Here is a 25,982-nt window from a genome sequence, read left to right as displayed (position 1 = left end):
TAAAGTATAAATTATTTTTCTAAAAGTTTTACACTAAAATCGTATATTATTATATGATTTCAGTTTTTTTTTTAAAATTAAATGTTGAAATCATATTCCAACTCACGATTTTAACATGTTAATTTTTTTATTATTATTAAAAAGAACTGAAATCATATTTTCATATACAATTTTAGTTTTTATAGAATTTTTATTTAAAATTTGTAAAAGCATATTTTGATATATGATTTTCATTGTGAAATGATATATAAAATACGATTTTTCTATTTTTGTAATTTTTTTTAAAATATCCATTATGATAATTTATTAAAAAAATTACCCATTTCCATAATTTATCCCCCTCTTAACAATCGTAGTTTGAATTTTCTTACGCCTGGAACTGTCGTGTATCACCACATGTCCTTGCTGGTGACGATCTTTAATCCTATATTTGGTTGGTTGCTAAGAAAATGAAAGGAAAAAATATAGAGAAAAAAACAGATAATTTTTTATTTGGTTCGAGAAAAAATAAAAGAAAAAAATTGCTTGATAGAAACAAAAAAGTTAAAATTTTTCTTTGTTTTATTTTCTTTTCGATTCAAATTTTTCTTTCCTAGACTTATTTTTCTTCCCCCCAACCAAACGGATCATAAGTGTGCAATTTTCTATTCTTTAAGTATTTTTTGCTAGATGGGCAAATAAATTCCAGTATTTGAACCAAAACAATAGACAAATAAAATATTAATATTATATAATGCTTATAATGTTAACATTTAAATTTAACATACTCATTTTTATTATTCTTACTTTTTTTCCTTGTCTCTTTAAAGTCAAACATTTAATAAGAAAAAAAAAGGTATTATATAATAACTTTATTGCAACAGTTGTTTTGTTCATTACTCATTTAAATAACTTTTTTCACTATTTTTTCTACTCTTTTTTAGTTTTTCCTACTTATTGTTTTATTTATTCACATTATTTTTCTTTCATTAGATTAAAATTACATATTTAATTAACATAATTTTTCTCTCATTAGATTAAATTAGATTTTTTTATAATGTTAAAATAGAGAAATAAAATCACCAAATACATCAATCAAGTAAAAATTAAGGTTGTTCTAATGTGTTTGATTTAAATGAATGAAAGGGATGTGAAAGTAAAAAAAGATAAAATAAGATGAAAATTTCAAACTAAAGTTAAAGTCCCGAGGTGTGAGACCTACACTAATTTTTAAGATTTTCATCTTAAATACACCCAGGATGAAAGTAACCGAACACTATCTACGTTCGAAATTGGTTATGCAGCTGTATTTTAAGTACGGAATTAGATATTCAGCTGTATTAGATATTTGGAAGACAGTTTATCAACCATGATACTCCTATATCTGATTCAAATAAAAGAAAAGGGTAGGGAGAAAAAAATATAAAATAAAAAAATTGAGGTTTCTTAGTACAATGACATCTCAATCAAAATTGATTAGGTGCCATAAAATCTGATAACCTATTTACGATTGGCGGCTCTATACAAATTTCTCTCTCTCACTCTCTACTTAGAGCAATCATCAGATTTACTTGAACGAATTAATGACTAAGAATATGCCTACCATTAACCATTTCTAATAATTTCTGGCTAAAAGCTAACTATTCTAATCATTATACAAGCTCCCCAGCCATTCAAAAGGGGGATTCTTTTCTTTTTATTTATTTTCAGTAAGTTGTAACCTGGTCAGTCCTCAATCATTTCCTACTATCACCACAGCATTTTGCACGTTTATCTACCTGAAGTTTCTGCCACAAACAGAGCATCTCCCTGGGACCTTGGTAATGGGAAACCACATAACCATCCTTACAACCTTCGGGATAGACTCTGATCTCATTCTCATAGCGAACTTCTAGACCTTCCTTCTTCATGTCTGCGATCCAGATTCCCATTGCAACGTCTTCTAGTTTAAACATCTGCCAAAAAGAGTTAAAATTGAATCATTGAGGGTGTGTTTGGAAAACCGTTTTAAACCACGTTGAACAGAAGGGAGCTTGCTTGGCGTTCAAAGATGTCAACAGTGTTTGCACAAAACACATTTAGCACTATAGCAACTATACAAACAGTTTTCAACAAATAATGGATTTTATTATATACCTTCAAATGGTTCTGTCTGAATTTCTTGGACACCGCCCTCGCGATATCAAGTGAGACCACATAGCCAGGACCATGTGCCCAAGGAGGATAAGTTCCTTCGCTCCATTCCTTTAAGGTAGCAAGCAATAAGATAATCTCAAGTTAGTTACAAAATAGCTATCCACGTCTAGTTGATGAATAATCAAGTTTCAATCATACCACGGGAAATCATATTCATTATCAATGGAGTACATACTCGCACAAAGAAACCAACACTTTCAACACATCTATTTACAAGCAAGCCTTATTAACGGAGTTGCATATCACATAAGCTAATAATAAGCATTTTTAAAATTCTCTGTAATAAATTATAATCAGAAACTAATAACATAAACAACATATAGAGAAAGAGATTTAATTCTTAAATGAGAAAAATATCTCTACCTCTGGGCTGATGTACCATTTGCTATCTGTATTTCGATGAGGTCGGGAATCCGAATTGATGAGTCCATATAGTAACCCATGATCAGTATTGATTCTGTGCAAAGAGTCTAAAACTTCATCTACCCGAACAAACGCATCATCATCTGTCTTCATGACAAACTTTGCTGAAACTTGTGTCTGTTGAAGAGTTCATTTCAATGAGGCTAAGGAAAGAGTCTCCAAATCAAAGTAAAGAGACAAGACATTACCCCAAAAATGCAGATTGCTAAAGATTTCCAAGTGATGAGGCTGTAGTAGTCAACAAATGGCATCAGCTGCACGTCTCCATAAGTTTGTGCTTCTCTCCACAACTCTTCATTAACTACAGTGCTTTTATGCTGCATAAGCTCAAACAGAAGACCAAATTCAGCAAAAATTTACATGTTTCGAAATGTAGCAAAATATCATGTCCATCTTGATCTTTATCAGAATGAAAAGGCTATGATATTGCAAAGATACTGAACAAATGCTCCAATAGAAGTAACTTTTGGTACTTAATAAGATAACTTTGAAGGTCTCCAAATTCAGAAAAGACCGAGAAATTTAATCTTATATAATGATTTAATAAATTGATTTTTCTCCAATTCTACTAAAATTTAGAATCATGCGAGAAAATCACAAATAATACACACCAAACCAACAAAGAAGCGCACAGCTGTTGTATTTGATCGAACTGAATCGTACTGCATCCAGGTTCTTCTAACAGCCATCCGACGCTTAAAATTGTTAGCAGTAGAGAAAACACCAATGAAGAGATCCAATGGAGTCTGTGCAGATATAGGACTTGATTTCAATGATTCTAGGTCAATAATATGCTCTGAATCTTCTGATGTGGGCAAACCACTGGCAAGAATGGATATTAATTTGAGGTCCCCTGAGATTTTTATTTCACTGACTAGCCATGGCTCCAAAGTCTGACATATAACCAGTTGAGTCAGTCAACATAATAAAACATAAAAGTATCCAATATTTCAATGTTAAATAAATAAAAGAGAAAAAGAATGTACTTCACGGAAAGCAAACGAAGTTATGTGCTTCCCATCAACTGTCATCTGAATTCCTTCAGATCCCACTCTAAGAGTTGCCACAAATGGGTAACCTTGCTTAAAAGGAAAGTATTTCCTATTTATTGATTGTTCTTCCATTGTTGAAGATTGTCTTGAAGAGTGGGAATGCACGCCAGCTGTGTGGTGTTGGCTAATGTTCCTCCCTACAATCTTATTACACTGCTCCAAATCATCAACTGCCAAAAGAAACAGCAATATTATTAAACAACAGACGTCAAGAAGTTACGTAAAAGAAGGTCATGGAATTGCGCACAAGTAGAATTTAATAGATCAAAAGAGAAGATTTAAAACGTGTTTTCAGTTTTCACAAACAATTGATTTTCATGTGGATAGGTTCAATTCTGTTGCATCTATTTCCAACATCAATAGCATATGAAAACAGCAAAAAGCATGAGTATCTTGGATTCAAGAATTCCATATTGCCAACACTGTTATAGAACAAACACGCTTTAGTAGTAATGGGGTTCAAATTTTAAGAAATCTGATCTCAGAATTGTGAGAGGAACTTCCATTTTACTTAAGAACACAGATTGCTATCGATGTTGAACCAGAAAATAAGAATAGGATTTTCACCTTTCTCAACCTTTTCAGGAGTGGGGGGTGGACAACGATCCTCCTCACCCCAATCATGAGCTTGAGTCCAGGTGTTTTGGACAATTACTGGATCCTCAGTGATTTTATCCCCATGAAGCCGAACATTATAGTGCAAAACAATTGGAGGATCAGGCTCCCCAGGAAGCGGTTCTCCAGTCAAGTCAATCCGAAAATTACCTAGAAGGCCATTCGGAATGCCAATTATGGTGATGGAAGAACCTTGTGTCAGGCCGCAAGGTAATTGCAGTTTATAACTACTATTACCAAGTTCAGTGGAATTCATTTTATTAAGAAAATGGGGACACTGCTTCTCTTTAGCTCTTGAACTATCATTTCCATGACCTTGTTTTTGCTCTTCAATTGAGGAAATAAAGCTATTCCATGCACTGGCAGCCTCCCTGAACATTATCAATTAAGTGGTTCAATTGGTTCCATGTCTGCAGAGCTTGTTGCTCTTCTTTGGAAAAGTTGCTCCCAGTAAAGAGGCTAGATACTAAAATATCAGAAGAAATAACTTGAGAAGGACCATCTGGATGTTTTTTAATAGCAGCTGGTACTGTGGGATTTATCCATTCTAGAGGATTAGTACCATTAATGATAGCAGGTATAGTCAGATAACCTTCACCGATAGGATTTTTCATGACCCCATATCGCAGGATCATAAGCATAAACAACGTAAACAGTGAGACAATCAGAACTCCCCCATACAACTTTTTCATTTTGATGATCCTATGAACAAGCCAATAGTCCTGAATCTTCATGGTACTAGATCGTAAGGATGCCAAACTACTCTAAATTGGTCATTATCTTTCATACAACCCCTTGCAGTAATTACGAAGCAAACAAACGTAGAAGAAAATAAGGGATGCCAACGGTATATCAGATTCAAAAAAATATCAGCAGGAAAACTTTCACTGAATAGCAGCCCAAGATTCACTTTTTTCTTTTATTCTGCTATGTAACTGATAATCAAATATCAATACCAACTATCAGCCCTTGGAAGCATGTGTTGAAAGCAGATATATCCACCATGAGAATTACTTAGCATGAGATTTAGCTAGCATGCCGAACCTGTAATCAAAGCAAAACAAAAAATCTTCTCTTAAATATTGTAGCTGATGTGTATTAAAACAACTCAAGCAAAAATGTTCTATCAATGATTAATACAAACCAACGCTAACACATGATTTGTTCTAACGTAACACCTATTTGCTAGGAAACTAACACTTGCAATAGAAGGCAAGCACCACACACAAGTACAGTTAATATTTTAAAAAAAAAACTAAAATGTAAAAATTCTAGAGAATCTTGTACTACGTAGTACATATAATATCAGCTATATCAAGTCATCAACAATAAGTGGATTCAAACATCATCACAAGAACCGTTGAATTTTTAAACCACCATGAAGTAATATGGATCATGGTCACAGTTTTCTTTGCAACACAAACTTCAGATTGATTTATCACCGATTCAGGTATTCCTTTGATAGTATCACCTAATGAAAATATTTTCCACGTATCATGTTAACATTTATTGAAGAAAAACGCTTCCCATTTCAAATAAAGTATTGTAGCAATTTACAGGTGTTCACTGGTCAATGCCCTCACTAAGCAAACAACCACCGATAGGTTAACATAGCAACAATACAATATAAAAAGTTAACCCATTTATATCATAATTAACACCATGCATTAACTCTAAAAAAAACACCATGCATTATATTATAATCAGGAGAAAACAAGAAAAAATTCAGAAACACCAAGGACGACACTAAACGGTTTCCTAACAGTATAATCACGGAAAATTAGAAATTCAATTCAACACAAATTAAGCGTTACATAGAATTAAATAACCAAAAACCCGATGCATACTTCATTCAACTATAATAAATTTAAACTCAGATCATACTCCTTCCACCGTTTCGCTTTATATCAATTAAAACTAAAAGTCAAATCTCCTTAAATAATAAAAACAACAAAAATAGAATAAAGAATAAGAACTTAATGAAAAATCAAATTTAACGTTTGAGCTTCAATCTCTAGTCGGTGCTCTCCAAATTAATTGCCGAAAAAGTGAAAGCATGCATCATATCCAAAATCGCAACAACAAAAGAAAATTAGCACTAAACGAAATTATAAACAATTATTAGCATCGAACAAAAAAAACAAAAAAGAAACTGTTAATCAATTTCTAGTCGATGCTTTCCAAATTAATCTCCGAAAAAGAGAAAGCATGAATCAAAAACAAAATTGCAAGAACCAAAAAAAAAAAAAAACTAGCACTAAACGAAAAAATTATGAACAAATATTAGCACTGAACAAAATAACTGAACAAAAAAAGTGTTAATCAACTTTGGAATGAAGTTTACAGCGCGGAATCAAAGTGCAAAGCAAGCATCACACAGATCGAATCGCGTCAACACAGAATCCCGAAGAGAAAAAACCAAAAACGGAAAGAACCAACGCGAAAAGGTGCGTGGAGCGAGAGAAAATTGAAGAGAGTCATAATGTTGAACGGCGACGAGTGATAGAGCGTGTGGTTTTACCTGGCGAGATTTTCTCGGGAAAATGGCGGAGAATGTAGAGCGAGAAAGAGAGAGAAACTACAGAAGGTTTTGTGTTTGCATTGTTTCTGTGTTTTCCAAGGTGAAATTTCGCTGTTCTTTTGTGTCGTCTTCGTCTTTCTTCTCTCCGTGTGATAGAGGTTCCTTCAACTTAATAGTACGAAGATTCAAAGAGGTTTGACAGAGATTTTTTTTTTTTTTTAAAAAAAAGCAATTTAGAAAAAAGATAGAGAGAGAAAAGTGAAAACACCAACCGAGACACCTCGCTACCGTGTCCTACGGTGTAACTGGAGTTCTTGGATTCATGCGTAAAGGGTAAATCTGTAAATGAGTATGTATGTGTATATAGATACTATTGTTACCAACGATCAAATTTTTATTTTTCAGGTATCTAAACTTTTTTTTTAGAGTAATGCTTCTTTTTTATTTTATTTTTAGCTTCGGGGTAATGCAATATTTTTCTATTAATTTGTTTTACAAATCTTTCCATTATTTTAATAGTAAGTATTAAATAAAAAGTATATTCATTTAATGTTTTAGAAATATAAAATACATTCATTACTTACCATAAAGGTAGCAGTAGAATTTAGAATTATTATTTTTTTAATGTAATTTTATAATATTAGGGTTTTAGTACATTGTTGACATTGTATTAGTACAATGGTAAGAGAAAATACTACAGCTTATATGTAAGAACACATATAAGTAGAATTCTGATTTTTTTTTTTTGTGTGTGAAAAAGTAGAGTTCTGATTACATGTAATATAGTGTGTATTTATATACTATTATGCAACTCACCTATTTAATTTCTCTCCACATTTTTTAGAATCAACCTATTTAATTTCTCTCCACATTTTTTAGAATCAACAAAAGGTGTCTTTTGCTGAATTTTAACGTGACTTTGATTATGAACATGCATGCATGAAGCCTGAAGGTATTCAAAATATGCACAAAAAAGTTTCATTTTTGGTAATTTTTAAGTTTAGATTATGGTCGACTTTGATTTTTTAAATTATTTTAATTTGTATTAGTACAATTTTAGCCTTTTAAGTCTTGAACTGTAAAAGTAAATCCAACAAGTGAATTAATTCACATGACATTGTCTCAATTCAATAATTGGTATTTAAGTTTGAGCTTTGAAAATGTAATTGCATTATATGCTTAAAAAAAGTTTTATTGCTTGTTTAAATCTTATTTGAACACAATTGCTTTTAGTGAAAAATACTTATAATTTTTATAAGGAAATTTTTTTTCTAATAATGTGAATTTATTTTAATAAAAAATGAAATTATTATTTTATATTAAAATAATTGAGGATTTATGATTATTTTAGTTATGAAATAAATTTTAAGAAAATCAATAAAATGACTTAATTAGTTTAAAAAACCAAGAAAAAAAAAACATTGAACATAAACTAAAATCAAACGAATTATAAAATCAAACATAAATTAATCTTGTTTTTTTCTTAAACTAGACTTTTTCTTTCCTCTTTATTCCCAATATACACCTGTTTTAAACATAAATCCTCAAATATATCACTTTTGGTGTGACGGTGAGAAGTCGAGATTGACGAATCCAACTTCTCAAGAGGTGTTTTATTTTTTGAAATTTAATTTTTTTTGAAATTTTCATTTTTTTTAAAATTATAATACAAGGAAGTTAAGAAGTTGGGAATTCACTACCCGACTTCCGTACTTTATTTATTTAAAATATTATATTTTATGAAAATAATTTTTATTTATCTAAAAAATATATTTTAATAATTTTTTTAAAAATAATTTTTTTAAAAAAAATAACAGTTATTTTTAAGAAAATGATGTTACTAAATATAATTTTTTATTATATTATTTAATTTTTAAAAGTTGATAATATTTTTTGTTTAATAATAATTAATTTATACAAGATTTTCAAACTTTTTTTTTAAAAATGTTTTATAAAGAACAGAATGAATATATAGTTATCACATATTAGTTATATTATATGAAAAATTAAAAGACTCAAATTGCTAAAAATATTATTGATAAATAACGAAAAATATTATTAATAACAATTAAAAATAATAAAATGAAATTGAAACGTAATAAACATAACATAATAAAATAAAAATAACGGAATGTACTAACAATAACGATTCTAACATGAAAATGACAAAACTAATCATAGTTTGGAAAGTGTTGTGCAATGGACATGTCTGCTGCCGATAGTTGAATTATTGGTTTGTTAATAATAGCTAAAATTTCTATTAAACAAAAATGCTTCTAGTAGTTGAATTCTATTAACACTTTTAACAAGTCTTCATTGATTTTCAACATTATTATTTGATATTCGATTAATTTTTCAAAATATTTTGTATGGTCTGACTATCGAAATAACAATTGTCTGACCAATTATGATTCATGAATTTCATAAGGGGGAACCCCTATAGATGCAGTTTGTTTGATGACATCCTTGAGTTTTTTGATACTACATCCCGAAGAAATTTTAAATCTTAGTAGGTTTGTTCTAGTGAAAGAGTAACTCAAAAAATCGTCTTGTCGTGGTATCTTCCACTTGTTGTTGTAATACAACATTGCATCATAAGTCGGTGCGATGGTGGATCGAAGTAGGTTGAGTATACCATCGGATGTTCTGTTGATGGTACATTATAATTCTATAGAGCCAATACATGGGTATTGCTTATTGCACATTAGCATTGTGCAAACATCATCATCATTTTTCAATTGCAGAGAATGAACAAAAGATTGTTGACCTACATCTATGGATGATTGTCGATAGTAAATTTCATCCACAAATTGGTCATTGGTTAGTCGAAGGGTGTTGTGCATTCTACTCTTCAGTATCTTAAAAGAACACTTATCAGAAACTCGCATTGGTATTGAAGTAGGACATTGAAAATAAACACCAATTTAGTTGTGAATGATTGATCCATTTGAAAAAATAAATGTTAATCTCGAGTTAGAAAATGGTCTGAGTGTTTGTTTCTCCCAAGAATGTCATAGTATTGAGATTGAATATAATTTATGAAGGTATATTGTGTGGAAGTGTGTGGTTGTATTGAGGGTGTTTGGTATTATTTATAATTGTTTGAATATTTGTCCCGTTGATGTTTATTGAGACATGTTATTATTGTAATTTCACCGTTATCGATATAGTGCACAATGTTGTGAATTTTGACTGTGATTTTATCTTGTTACCTGGTGCACCAAACGCCCATTATTACTTTTAGACTTGAATTTAAATTGTGAGTTATCAATTCAATGTCAGTTTTGGTGGTGAAACATCTATTATTTTTTCGGAGACGTGGGTAAATTACAAAATATTATCAATTTCGAATCTGATTTTACTCTACTACGTTGTGCATCAAACGCTCATTTTATTTTCAGACTTAAATTTAAATTGTGAGTTGTCAATTCAATGTCAATTTTGCTCGAGAAACATCTATTGTTTTTTACAGAGACTTGGGTAAATTGCAAAGTATTGTCAATTTCGACTGTGATTTTACCCTATTACCTGGTGCAACAGACGTTCATTATTACTTTCAGACTTAAATTTAAATTGTGAGTTGTCAATTCAATGTCATTTTTTTTGTAAATAATAGAGACTTAATTAATTTGCATAAACTTATAAAAAACAAGTGTCTTCGTTTTAGTGAGTTGTCATTTTTTTTACCAAAATTTCAACATAAACTAAAACAAATGATTTATTTCATTACCTAAATTAAGTACTACAAAACAACAACTACGAAATGAAATAGGCAATGTAAACTCACAATGACTTAATGTTAAAGCATTGAACACCAACATAGCACACCACTGGATAACCTCAAAGCAAAAACAACTAACACATGGATCATCCCCAGATTACCAATTTCTTTTGAATATTGGTTCGTGGGAAGGAGATATGTTGCATCTTTCCAACCTGAAAGAGGAGTCACTATCACTATCATGGTTTTTGACCCAACAAGTCTCATATTCATATAATAGGTCCTCAACGTTGGAGGTTGAGTCATGTTGGTAAATGGTAGTGTGTTGGGTTGTTGTAAAAAATGTTGAACATTTGTCGAACGTCAGGATCATCTCCCAGAATAAAACATGTGTATATATATGGTTGTCCTAGCTCAAATATGGGGAATCAGAAGTGGTTATGTTGGTGTGGTTCAATGTTTATTTTTTGGTGAACAAATTCAAGCAATTGTGTAAAGGTTATAACCTTGTTGACCATGAAAGTTTTTGTCTTGTTATTAATGAAGGTGGTGCCCTCATAAGTGTTGCAGATTTGGTCATTGTAATAAACACAAACATATGCAGTTAGGTGACACATTGTGGTAGGGGTTGAGACAAATATTTGAAAGTCCTACGAATGTCTTCAGCTGATAGTGGTATTCATAGAATTTTTCGATTGCAAGCAAGTGTTCACTGTTTAGTCACATGCACTAGTAAATGACATGTGAATCAGTCCACCACATGGCCTCAAGATGCGATATAGATCAATGGAAATAAATTTTATAGATTGGATAAGATATTCACTTAATCATTGTTTTAAGGGTGAGAAACATACTTTTTATTTTTATTTTTTACTCTTAATTTGAGGTTCTTCTTGACAATGCTCATACACGCTTGTGTCAATGCTTAGACAAGATCATCGGCAACTCGACAAACACGTCATAACACAAATCATGTAACCCATTGTCAAAACAAACCCAACAGTCTCCATAAAAATGTTGATTGCAAATATCAAAACGTTCATGAATTATACTTCATCCTACAAAAAGACATGGTTGGAAAAACAAAGAGCGTTGGAGATTATTCATGGAAATTGAGAAGAATCATATGCCAAGCTGCCAAAAGTTTTGGGAGCTTTGCAATCTTGTGTTCCCGGTTGTTGATCATTTGGTTCATGCATTAATGGGTTTGCATACTGCAAACCCATAATACAAGTAGATGGTACATGACTTTACAGAAAGTATACTGACACATTATTAATTATTGATAGCTACAACACAAGACGATGCTAACCATATCTTCTTGATTGCCTAAGCCATTATAAAAGGGGAAACAACTTCAGCATGCGATTTTTCCTAAAGGATTTGAGGAGGCATGTTACTCCACAAACTAACATTTCTCTTGTTTCATATAGACACTCCTCGATTATAAGTGCCTACAATAACCCAAGTAACTTATGGGTTGAGGACACATCCCATTTCTTCTACCTGCGTCACATTGTAAAAAATTTCCTTCGCGGTATTGTAGATATTTGAAGAAAATACTCATTCAGGCTGGTGAGAATCTATACTATTTTATTTCTTCATTAAAATTTACTTTGAATCAAATTTTATAACCTATTAAATTGATTGAATATTTATAAGATACGCGTACACGGAGAAGAAGATGCAATGGTGGCATCTTGGAGATATTTGTGCGAATAAGTCAAATGCAGTTGAATGACTTGATTAATTACCCAAAAAATATTAGGTACAATGCTTCAATGAGGGGGAACGTTGTGGGACATATGACTACAATTTTTTCTGAGTCAGTCAATTCCATGGTCAAAAGCATAAGATATTTGGTGATGTCATCGTTGGTTGAGGAGACGTCCTTCAAGACCGCAAAACTTTTTGTTATTAGAGGTCAACAAACTAGACAACGATCAACTCCGACTCGCAGTATTCCGAAGTCGTCTTCAAGGCAATGAAATGAATAACGGTCAACAAGAATCAAACACGCACATTGTTAACGAGATCAACAGACACAACCACGCATTTATTAAAACAGAGACCCAAGTCTCACTTCAAACATCTAGACCACATGGGAGGTTTAGGGTCATGTTATTCACTATGTGTTGCCGTTATTTTATAGAACATTTTGTTTACAACAACTTCTTTGGTTTACTGTCACATGAATTAATATGACAAGGATGTGAAAGAGATCAATTGAGTCCTGATCTAAGAAAAATGAAGAGTACAAATGATTGTCTGCTTTCAACTCGCATTCCTATTGAAATTAATAGAAGAAGAAAATGAACGAAAGACTATAAAAAAAATGTGGAATCTACGAGTCATAATAGAAACAATTGTTCCAATATATCTTCATCTTTAACTTTCCCTTAGACAAACATTATTATTTATGTATTTTATTTATGATGTAATGTTCTTTTATAAATAAATTGTTAAACAAAAAATATTATATTTAAAAAAATAAATGACATATGCAAAAAAATTATATTTAATAAAATAATAATATTAAAAGTTTTAATTTTTTTTATTAATGCAAAAATAATAAAAAAAAGTCAATTTTTAAAAAATAAAATATTAACTAAATAAATTTAAAATTAAAAAAAAAACACCCTTGAGAAGCGGGTTCGGGGACCGACTTCTCACCTTCACAGCAAAAATGGTGCATATGAGAGTTTAGGTTTAAAACATATGTATATTGGAAATAAAGAGGAGAGAGAGCGTGTACTTTGAGAAAAAAATCACAAATCTTTTATGTAATGAATAAAAATCTAATATTATAACAAGTATTGTATGCTAGTGTTATATAAACAGTCAACATATATGATAATGTGTATTTCATTTTTAATTATTTTAAATATTTTTATATCAATTTATCTCTTATTTTTAAATAAAGTTTTCATTTTCAAGTCATGGGTCTCGTTGGCGGTTCCTTTGTGGATTTGAAGAGGAAAATAAAAAAGTATGACGCTTGAAAGTGACTGGTAAAAGAGGAAAGGTCAAAGTCGTCCTCTAGTACTGTTTTACTACTATTATCTAAGATTAATTAATAGATAATATTTTATTAAAAATTGTGTTGAGATATTAGAAATTATGATAAGAAATATATTAGTAATTTATAGTGACTTTTTAATTGCTTAACTAGTATTTCAACATTTGTCTTTATTTTATTTTTCCATTTTTTTGACCTGGTTCAGTATTCCAGCTTCGCAGTGTCCCATACACACCCTTTTGCTTTGTCGATTTCTGCTAGAATCCCAAACACTGCCCTCTGATTTTTCTTTTTTGTATTATTACGTTTTAAAATAATATTTTATTAATTAAGTTTGAAATGTATTACAAATCTGAGTAAAAAAAAATTGTTAAAATAGCTTTTAAAATATCACGTAATCATATTATTTTTGAAAAAAATACTTAATACATTATTTTAAAACTCGAAATATTACTTTATTTCATTTTACAAAACGTTATAAATACATACATATTTTCAATAGTCAAGTCAAAGGGTATTATTTATACTTTTTTTTTCTTCAGTTTTTATAATATTATAAGACAGGATATCTAAATTCTTACACACAAAAAAATTGACTGAATACACACAAAAAAAATATTAATTCATGTATATTGCGGACTTGCAGTCATCACAAGTTTAAAAAAAATGGTTAAAATCATTGCTAAAAACGGCTAATCCACCATTGATCCACAAGTTATTGCTTAAATTAGATTGGCAATATTTATATCCATAAAGCTTCTTCTTCTTTTTTACTGAAATACCCATAAAGCTATAAACCATCTTTTGATTTTTTTTTGCTATTTTTCTCACTGGAGTATTGTTTGCTATTTTCAATAAGCTTTCAACGTATTAAACAGGGCAATATACTTTTTTCACAAAGCTGGGCAATGTACTAAGTGTATTTTGTTAAACTATTTAAGTAGGTTTTAAACTTTTTTTGTTAGCTAAAAAGTTTATTTATTATTCGATAAATAAATTTTTAGTAATTTTTAATATTTTTAAACACCATTTGAAGTAATATTTTTTAAAATATTAATTTTTAAATTCTAACTTTTTATATTTTTATATTTTTATTTTCAATATATTTATTCATATTTTTTGTTATCTTTTTAAAATAAATCATGATATCATTTTTTTATCATTTTATAAATTTTAACTATTTTAATAACTAATTTTACTTAAACACTTTTAATTTAATAAGTGAAATTTTTAGCTTCTAATTATTTTTAGCTAACTTTTTGAACTTTTAACATCATGAATGAATTAAATTGAAATTAATTATGCGACTCCTTCTTTGTATTTACTTGACTAATTAATAAGTAATAACTATATGGAAGACCCAATTACACACTTTAATTTATAATTTTAATTCATGTGACAATACAAAATTCTTTTTTATTTATTATTATTTCAGGAAGAAAGCATTCACATAAAAATAAATTAAATTTTGACTCACAAAAATAGTTCTACATTTTTTCTTGTCAAGTTGCGTACTAAGTTCCGAGCCGACAATGACAATGATTGGTGAATAATGAAATTCACTGTGACGCCCAACTTTGAATGTCAATTTACTGTAGTCGAAAATCTGATTTTGTGCACACGCAAAGTATTGGTACTTTATGTTTGATTCAACTAATTGTTTGATTCTCTTATTATCGTAAACCTAAATATAAATTACCCCTACTCTTTTTTTTTGTGATTATAAATTTAGGAGAAGAAGATGATACTATATTATAAAGCAAGAATTTTTTTAAAATTGCAAGAATACTTACAAATATACATATTTTATTTAACTTAAAAAAAATAAGTAAAAATTCAACTATTCTACCAACTTCTTAGGGTTAGTCATTTTTTTAATCTGAACATCCGTCATATATTATTTTTATTTTTCACTTGGACATAGAAATTGTAGGAAAAAAAATAAATTGTAGCAGGCTATGGCCAGCAGCATGTGGCATAATTACAGAAATGGCCTTGACGCTGGAGGTGAAATGTAACTTTGGCGACCGGCCAACAGTCACTAATTTTCTTCAGAGGAAACATGAACTATGGCAGACATTATAAGTTATAACCAAACACAATGAATGAATGACCCTTTTCGTTGTTTTGGAGCATTTCTTGAATTTTTTATATTGAGTTAGGCGACATAAATTGTTGGTAGCTTTTATCACTGTATATGTGTATGGATCAATGGATTCGATGGTTTCATGAGAAACCAAGCATTGCCGTTTGTCATTCACATCTCACCTAAGAATGAGTGTTGGAGCAAGCCTAAATGTGTGAGGTGTCCTAAGTTGGATTAAATTGGGAAATTTTCTCCTAAAAAAATTAAAATGGGACTTTTTTTACCTAGTCCGATAGAAACTGGGCTTGAAAGATAAATTTTATTTATTTTTAAATGCAAATGTTATTTGATATTTATAAAAATGTATAATTAAAATGGAGGTTTAATGAGACATTTTCTATCATGTTTTTCAATAAATTTCACATAATATAGAGCATGTTCAAGAAATTGTGTTCTTATTAATGTTTTTTTAATGAGTGTCTTTTTTATTTGTAAATATTAGTTATTAATTATTAATTTTTTTATTAGTGGGGAGTTAAATATGTAACTTTTTATTTACTCTGTTTTTTTCTTTCTTCACCACTAAATCAATCTTATAGTTACTGAAAGTATCCTTATTAATGTTACTATATTACATTAACAGCATTTTAGTCTCTAATTTGTTTTAGAATTTTCTGTTTTTAGCCATTAATTTTGTTATACTAATTTTAGTCTTTTAACTCTCTTTTTTTGAATTTATTTTTAGTCCCTTAACAATGGGACATTTAAGTGACTAAAAGCAAAGGAGAAAAAATAAGAGACAAAAAACAAGAAAAAGAAAAGTTAAGAAATAGACCAATCAAAAAAAGTTTAACAGTTAAATTTTAAAAAGTTTAGAAAATAAAAAGATAGTAAACATTTATATATTGATGAGTATTGTGATTCTAGTGGTTTAAACATTTAAATTGAAAACGAAAGTATATATTTTAGTTCAAATCAATCAATAACACTAGTATATACTCTATTTTTCACCAAAAAGAGTTCTCAATTTTGATTAAGTTAAGATTATTTTAAATTAAAATAATTAGATTATTTTAAAATATATAATTAAAGTAATTAATTTAAAGGTTTATTATTTTTTTTAGTTCCTAAACTTTTTATAATTTCTATTTTTAGTCTTAAATTTTTTTAGTAGTTAACATCTTTAACCTTATTTCCGTTCTTGTAAAGAGATTAAAAATAAGGATGAAAAAAAAAGACATTAATCAGTAAAAAAGTTTTTAAGAACTAAAAAGAAAATAAACTTAATTAAACTCTTATATATAATCAACATAATTAAAGTAAGGTATCTATTTAATTGCTATAATTTTTAAATTTATCTTTTTTAGTCGTTAATCTTTATAGTTAATAAATAAATTTTTTAGTTTTTTGAACTTACATTTTAATTCTTAAAAGGTTTTTATCGTTAAATTTTTTAACTAATAGAGTTAAAAAATTTAACGCAAGAACATTTAAAAAATTAAAATATAAATTTTAAGAATTAAAAAATTAAGTTATTAATTATAGAAATTAAAAAGGATAACTTTAGAAACTATATGAACTAAATGGTTAGTAACCCTTAAAGTAACTAAGAAAAACAATGCTGATGGCCATCAACAGGAAAAGAAACTCGAAGCTGCACAAGATAAACATGATAAACTTGTAGCAAAACATCAGATTGGGCTCCTCTTCTAACTAGCTAGGCCACACAAACATTAACCTCTCTAAAAGTATGTTACAGCTAAACTTGCCAATATTTGTTAACCATCACTCTCATATAATTGATCAAAGGAGCATGGGGATAACTCACAAATAATTTTTTTGTGCGTGCCTAGCATCTCAAGCCAATTGTAATCTACTAATCTATACCAAGCAGTAATTATGCAATGATGGACCATGTTTCAGCCACTCCATTTTAGTCTAAGAGAAGAAGTATTCATGAAGAACCTGTGGAGTCAATTTCCAAATTTGTCTCGCCTTATAGCAATTCCCAGTATGTAGATGAGTTTCCTTGCCAACTCCACACATGTTACAATCACAATCAAGAGAAATATAGATTTTAGTGACGATATGTAAGGCCGTAGGAAAAGTACTTTACCATCCAACGAGGATTTCCTACTTTCCTTTGATAGTTATAAATTTGTTGTCTCATTTGATAATTTTATTTTGTAGAACACACTGTTGTGTGAAAAATCTTAGTTGCCAACTAGAGAAGAATATTCTTCTCATTTTGGTGTTCATTATTCAATTGAGGTAACAAACATGACTTTTGTCTCTTGTTCACGTACGTGCCTATTAATCTTTACAGTTGTATTTTTTATCGATAGAAATTAAATATAATATTAAGATATTTATAATATTTACATATTATTTAATCAAATAAGCTAAATTCCTTTAGTAATTTTGATCATTTGTAAACTCGTAAATCTAATCTAAGATAAATTCTTGTTTTATTGTCACAAGGGAACATAAAATTCTGATTGTTTTCATTTGGGTCAAACATTTACATTATTACAATAAAGTTTTTTAACGACAATTAAATTGGACTTTCAACTATGATTCTCGATCGTTGTTATAGCTAATATCGTTAAAAGTGAATTTCAATTAACTAATTAGTCTACAATTTTATTATCTTTTAAATACATAATAAACCTAATATCACGAAGAATAAATGAAATGATATAAAAGACTGAATATGTAATCAACATGTCGTTAGTGTATCTATAAATAAGTTAACTTGATTCTTTTAAATAATATCTCATATTTAAGTTTCGATAAAATATATATATATATATTAAGAGAGAAAATCTCACTACAGATGATTATATTTGATAAAATATTTTACTTAGTTGTTTGATAAACAAATCTTTTTAATAGTTTTTCAGTAGTTTTTAATATTTTTTGAAACACTAGTTTTTTACTTTTTTATATTTTCTCCATTTTTATTCTCAATGTATTTATTTATTTTCTTTGTTACCTTTTTTAAGCAAATAATGATTTTATTATTTTATGTAATTTTACTCTTTTTAGTCATTTCAATAGTTAATTTTACTAAATATTTTTAATTTAATAAATGAATTTTTCAACTCCCAACTATCAATTAGATTTTCAAATAGTTTTGTTGAACATATTCATAAATCAGTGAATAATATGTTGTTAGTCTCTGTGGAACTAAGCTTGATTTTTTTAAAATAATATCTCGAGTTCGAGTCTCGATAAAAAAAAAATGTATTGGGAGAAGAAATTTTATTAAAGGTGACTAATCTAATTTTTCAACAAAATTTAATCATTAAAAAAATTAATAAATATTTTATACTAATATCATGATAATAATAAATAAAAAAAGCGTATATCTTGTACTATATCGGTAGACTAAGGGTTTGATACCATGTAATTAAAATTCACCTTGAACTTGATATTGAATTCTTAAACAGAACTCAACCGCTAAATTTTGTATTAAGATTAATACATGAATGACTTAAAAAACTTGGGGCTGTTCCGTCCTCCAAATGCAGTGGGAGGACATTAGAAGGCCTCGTTGCGAACATTTATTACTTTGAAGACAAATGCAATGGGGAAATTACATGTCAATTTTACCGAACTAAATTTTCTTCTTAAAATTTGGGGAATTGAATTTGTTCACCACATCTGCTCCTTGGAAGCACAGGGCACTCAATGAGATTTGACCCAGAAGTGTCCACGCACATGTACACTTGGTAAAGTTGACTATTACGAGCTGAATCTCTATTGCACTCTATCCCTGGGGTAAACCCAGTGCCTTTTTTTATAGCTTCTGTAACCCTTTCTAGGGTGTAAATTTCATCATCTGGCTCAATCCCTGAAATTCATTAATTGCATTAGAATGCTTGATAAAATTATTTCTTTTAAGAAAATGTATATTTCTATTTATTTGTTATTTTAAAACTTCAAATAACATTAATGATTATTTATCAACTATAGTTTTGTAAAATATATTAGATATCAAAATATTTTTATCTTCACTGCAGAATACTTAGGACTTGAAACTATTGCTTGAGTTAGAAAACTTTATTGCTAGCTCATTCTCGGTGGTTAGATGTCAAAATAATAAATAAGATGAATGATAGATTAAGAAATTGTAAATGATATCAATTTAAGAGTTTAATGGTCATACGGGGCAAAACACTTTTACATTGTTTATTTTCTCTTAGTTTTAATATGTGTGTTATAATTAACTTTAAATGCTACATAAAAAGAAACAAGGAAGTGAAAGTGTTGTGCACCTGCATTCTTGAGGATCCGAAGGAGGTTAACTTTTTGCTTCAGTTTGAGAGTTGTTTCAAAGTACTCACGCTGATCAAGCTCAGATTCTGCACAAGTACCATGTTTTTCCCATTCGTGTGACCAGAACCTCATGCCATTGCTACTTGGGCAGCTCAGGGATGGCCAATCCTTCTCCATGTTGCTAATGAGGTCTGAGATCTACACCAATTATTAAATTCAAATGCATACTCGTTTTAAAAATTAGTGATATGATTATATAAGGTTATTGATTAGGTATCTTCTTCTTCCTTCCCTTTTATTTCTTTTATTTTTTTTAAAAAAAATGAGCTTAGCTTATTTTAATTTAATTTTACTCTTTTGCGAGATCTAGATCCATACTTTTTAGCTGATTCAACTTCATGTATATCAAGAAAATTGATGAAATGCCTAGGTATTAAATTTCCATCACACTAATTAAAGTTGGTTACCAAAATAAATGTCTCAGAGCAACAGAAATTAAGCTATTTACTTATGGAGGGCCATGACATGGTTTGCCTACTTATATTAACTTTTGTCTCTTCCAACACCAATATTTTTCAGATTGTTTAAGGCCAAACACAGCATTGCTCTGGATATCATGAATATATCATATTAGATGATCAAGATTACTATGCACAGAGTCAGTCCTAAACCCTCCTTTAATAATCCGTCTAGTTATTATGATCTATGTTTTTTATTACTACAATTTTTAGTCCATCATAAACTTCTGTACACTAAAAGCATTCTTAATCAATCAATTGCATTTGTGCTGGTTACCAAATCCTAATTACTTGAAAACCCTTCATTGGCTCATAGTTTAAGTGTAAATAATTTATACCTCGACTTCTGAAAGAGAAATTATTAAATAATCTTTTAACTATTATGTGTTTATATAGTCTGATTAATCTCAACATGACATGTGTCATATAAAGATTAATTGAAATCACAATGATCTGGCTACCTAATAATTTGTCCTGCATGCCAATTCATCTTTTATCATCAATTTTTTCAAAACACACACATATATATATATCGTTTTTTATGCTTTTCAAAATACCTGAGATTTATCAAAGACACTGTCAGGGTCACAGTTTGAGGGCCATGAGCCATCCTTGAAGTTAGGCCAGAGTCCATGAATGCTGAAATCAGCAGCAGGTTTCCCAGTCTTAGGATAGCAGCAGCTCTGCTTTGTGTCACAGTATGCTCCTGGCCACTGCATGATACGTGAAATTAATCAGAATAAAATGTGAATACACAAAGACATACATAAATGAATCCAGTAGAAATAAAAAAGAAAGAAAATGAAACACTAAACTATTCAACGTTATAATATGCAGAACTCATCATGACTTACCTGCTGAACAAAGTAGAAGAAATCAAATTCCTGAGAAATGCATAAAACTGATAGATATTGCAGTATCAAAAGCTTAGATAAAAAGGAAAAGTTGGGTTTCATGATCTTTGATGCTTTTTTCCCTTCTATCTCTCTCTCTCTTTCTCTCTTAATATGAACTTTGGCACTTCACACAAGCAAAAGGAAATAATATTGTTGATATAAAGTGATCTTTTTATAGGCCCGAAAGTGATATAATATGTGTTTACAATTAATGAAACGTACAAATAGCTTGTAAGGCATGTTATGGGATATGCGAATCATATCACACTCTTTTTCTAATAACTTGTTAAGTGCATACATATGTATCGTGGAAAGTGTACAAAGGTTATCCACGAAAACCACAACGTGCCCTCCAAGGTTGTCAATATTGGCTAACTAATTAATTAAATATGATTTTTCATTAACTAAAAATATTTATCCAGTTACTTTATACCTACCAATAGTAATAAACTATATCAAATATGTTTATTAACTAACTTCCAAACCTAATACATATTTGATATAATTCACATTGAGAACATTATCCATTAACGGATAGCATAGCAACAAGTTGAAATAACTTGTTTTACTGTTCGTTTCCTTCCCTGTTGTCCCAATTAGAAAATAACAAGTGGTTAAAAATTAACACCCTCGATCACTTGGTTAAGTTTTTTTTCTTTTCTGAATGTCATTTTCTAATGGAAGAAACACGAAAGGAGACCAAAAATGAGGGTGGATGATTTGGTACACATCAACTCCTTCAAACAACACGACCATTTATGATATCTAACATTTCTTTTTTATATAACATTTTTCTATTAATATACGTACAAATTAACACTTTTACACGCATATAAAAACAACAATACATCAAAATTAGTTTCCATAATTTTAAGTACTAGTTAATCTAGTTTCTGAAATTATATAAAAATAGCTTTTCAATTTTTGAAATTACCAAATGCTAATCATTTTAGTCTTTATTGTTATAATTTAAAATACTAAAGTAATTTTTTTATAATTTTATTGATTAAATTGACAAATTAGTTTCTAAAATTAACACTTTTACATATTCATATACAAATTAACACTTTTACACGTAAAGAAAAACAACAATACATCAAATTAGTTTTTAGAATTTTATAACTATCGATCGGTTAATCTAGTTTTTTTTTTAAGTATAGGTTAATCAAGTTTCTTAAATTATATAAAAATATCATTTCAATTTTTGAAATTACCAAATGTTAATCATTTTAGTCTTTATTGTTATAATTTCAAATACTAAAATAATATTTTTATAATTTTAAAGATTAAATTGACCGATTGATACTTATGGTTTTTTTTAAGAGTCGATACTTATAGTTTTAAAGTCTAATTTTATATATAATTACTCTGTACGTAGAAAATTAAAACACGTACATATATAGTCATGTCATCTCTCATCTCAACTATATAATTAAGAAAGTTTGATTAAAAAATTTTAAAAAAAAATGTTTAATGAATTTTATGGGGTCAACTTTGTAAGGCACCGAACGTACCAATAATCGCATATTTATCAAGTCTGTTTTACTTTTTTCTACCTCTACGTGGCAAGGACTTGGGCTATCATTTATTATGGGTGAATTAAAAATGCTTTTGAAAATTTACCGGCAAACTTCAAATAAGAACATTTTAGTAACGGATATAAGGACATTATTTTAATCTTGTTTCTTTACAATGTTTAAGACGTAAAGTCTTGTTTATAATATATGCTTGTATGAAGCTTTGTGGCAAGGGAAGTTTGGTGGTCTTGCGTGCAAGTAAGTCAAATGGAGGGGCTGTTTGGCGTGTCGATCGTGATTTTAGCAACAAAGAAATAATATCAACTATCTTTCCCCTATATATATATGCAACTAATTCTTGTCTGTTCTTATCACAATATCTTCTTCTCGTATAGTTGCAATTATTATTTCCATGTCCAAATTTGATTTTAGATGATATTTTAAAGAGCAGATTACATTAATTAATCATCTCTTGAGATTTTGTATAATTATATATATTTCTTGTTTTTTATATAAATCTTTTGTTAATAGGAATCAAATATGTGACATTTCTCCCTTTCATTTCTCTTATTAATCATGCAATCAACCTTATAAAAAGTGTTAGCATAATATATGAGGAAATGATAATATAATATTTTTAAACATATAAGAGAGTCATGTTGTAATGCTTTCAAGCATAAAGAGTTGTGGGAGACTAACCCCTTTCTGTAAACTTAATCCCATTGATTAATTTTCCCTATTTTAAATTGTGTTTTGAAAATGTCCACGTTAGTAAAAGTGCAAGACCATTGGTTTGGGAATCGTTCTTCTGGTTAAAACGTTTAAAATAAAAATTATCAAATGCATGAAAATATAATTGGAATCTTTCATTGATTAATGAAAATGGACCACAAAGATCATATCAACTATTTTTAGTTAAAATGATGTTAAGTATAGTTGGTTTAATTGTTGAACATTGACGTGTTCCAATTGAATGTTTTCGTGTTCACATGCCATGTAACAAGTAACAAGCATGAACCATATGCTGCGTACGTTCCTAGCCTCATGTTATATGCAATGGATCCATATCTACAAGGAATAACTTGTGATACACTACAACATAATTTGTTTTCCGCGCTAATTATAAAGTGACAATAAATTAATGACTTGCAAAACTCTTTTTGAACTATAATTTTTATTGTAAATGAATATTAATTAGTTTGTTAAAAAATAATTTATAATAGATGAAAGCTAATAAAACATATTTTTACTGACAATAAAAAAAATGAGTGCTAGCAAGTAGAAACATTACACTCTTTAACACATTTTTCCTAACACACAATATTATTGGTTGGAATTTATTGAAAATTATAAAATTATGAAAGAAAATTATTTAATAAGATGTGAAATTCATAATTTTTAATAAATTTCAATCAATAAAAGAAAATATGTTCAAAAGAGTATATTATTAGTATTTTTTTCTAAAAAAAAATACTGACACTTGCTATAATTGTTAATAATATTTTTAAGGATCCTTGACTATAATCCAATATTAATTTTGTTGCTAAATATTTTAGTAATCATTTATATTATTGATTTGTTGTTAAAATACATATTAATTAGCTCCACAAATGACTTTTAGTGTAATGAAATCGCTTTGAGTATGTTTGGTACGTACGATATTTGGAGAGCATATAAGTTTCTTTGAAAATTTTATAAGCTCGTTTGACCGTATAACTTTTTGTAAGGAATCAGATTAATTTTAATAAATGATGAATATTTTCTTTTTATATTTATAACTTGTCAATTTTTTATTAGCTATGTGTAAGGATGAAGGATGAAGTGTTAGATTTGTGTTCATTCAAAAATATCTACAGATAATATTTAATACTATTCAATGAAAAAAATTTTATTTAAATATTTATATAAATACTACGTTATTAATAAATTTCAGTATATATAGTCGTATTAAATATTAAAAAAATAGTTTTATTATTCATAAAGCTACTACACTAGCCTATGGAAGAAATTGTTGTATAATCTTAATCTCTATGCAGAGGATAAAGGATATATGTGTTCTTAAAAAAATATCTATAAATAGATTTAGATTATATATACAATATGTACCAAAAAAGATTATATATGCTATATGCTTATTTTAAAATATCATTTCTCTTTTGTCCAAAAAAAAATTCAATTATCTCTTTTGATTTAAATTTTGGATAAAGAGCATTAAGTCCCCTTAAACTTTACTTATTTTTTTATAAAAAAAAACACCTTAAACTTTAACTTTCAATTAATACTTAAACTTTTACTTCTTTTGTAAATAGACACCGTGATCTTTAAATTTATTATGATTGATATTTAAACTTAAACTTTTCTATAAATAGAAACTTTGAACTTTAATTGCATTTCAATTGATCTTTAAAATTTACTTTTTACTATTTTTTTTTTCAAGTTATGTTTCTTAAATGTTAATCGTATTTTTTGTTACAACTCATTTTTCCTTATTTAACATATAATAAACAATATAAATTTAGAAGATATATATAATAAGGGAAAATTATAGCATTAATGAAAAAATTATTTGATTTTTTAATTCTAAATTTTATTATGTTCGAAAAAGTGATTTATAAAAATAAAAATTAATAAATGTTTTTTCTGAAAATTAATAAATAGATTATGAAATAAATAAAGAGATTTAATTTTGTTATTAATTTAAGGTTAAATTAGTCTACAGGTTCTCATATTATTTCAAATTTTTTAATTATGTCCCTATCTTTTATTTTTTTAAATAGGATTCCTGTGTGAATTTTAAATTTGTAATAAGGTCCATATATTAATTTATCATGAGAAATCTCTTAGATTTAACAAAATATTTTATCATATACACACATGCAAGATAAATTATTAAATGGTCCAAAACTATCACATCATTCATGATTCCAATCAATAATCGTGTGATATATAGATAACTCAATATTTTTAACTGATTAAGATCCATTAAATTGTGGGATAATACAATTAATTATTGTTAGGTAATGACTAATTATATATCTAATTTAGTAAATATATCTTTGATCGTCCATGTATCATGTGATTATAGGTTGTTATCATGAATGACGTGATAGTCTTAAAACATCTAATAATTTCTTCACATGTAAATATCAAATGTGATT

The 25,982-nt window shown here is 28.5% G+C and overlaps 1 protein-coding gene and 1 pseudogene across 2 annotated transcripts; both read right to left on the bottom strand.

Moving 5' to 3' along the window:
* Nucleotides 1-1,386: 1,386 nt before the first annotated feature.
* On the bottom strand, nucleotides 1,387-6,979 carry LOC114386572 (annotated as a pseudogene). Its single transcript, XR_003661114.1, has 8 exons — nucleotides 6,787-6,979; nucleotides 4,218-5,309; nucleotides 3,585-3,820; nucleotides 3,210-3,491; nucleotides 2,787-2,915; nucleotides 2,539-2,715; nucleotides 2,116-2,223; nucleotides 1,387-1,934 (listed from the first exon to the last, which is right to left on the bottom strand). The product of XR_003661114.1 is annotated as a beta-1,3-galactosyltransferase GALT1-like (transcript).
* A 12,042-nt stretch (nucleotides 6,980-19,021) lies between these two features.
* Nucleotides 19,022-21,467, bottom strand: LOC114386562 (ribonuclease 3-like). The gene is made up of 4 exons (XM_028346589.1): nucleotides 21,266-21,467; nucleotides 20,969-21,124; nucleotides 19,893-20,091; nucleotides 19,022-19,468 (listed from the first exon to the last, which is right to left on the bottom strand). The coding sequence occupies exons 1-4, from the start codon at nucleotides 21,365-21,367 to the stop codon at nucleotides 19,245-19,247; spliced, it is 681 nt and encodes a 226-aa protein (XP_028202390.1). The 5' UTR covers nucleotides 21,368-21,467; the 3' UTR covers nucleotides 19,022-19,244.
* Nucleotides 21,468-25,982: the final 4,515 nt, after the last annotated feature.

This window comes from Glycine soja, chromosome 2 (genome assembly GCF_004193775.1).
Source record: "Glycine soja cultivar W05 chromosome 2, ASM419377v2, whole genome shotgun sequence".
In the NCBI taxonomy this organism is placed as follows: Eukaryota; Viridiplantae; Streptophyta; class Magnoliopsida; order Fabales; family Fabaceae; genus Glycine; species Glycine soja.
This window is presented reverse-complemented; position numbering and strand designations above follow the sequence as displayed.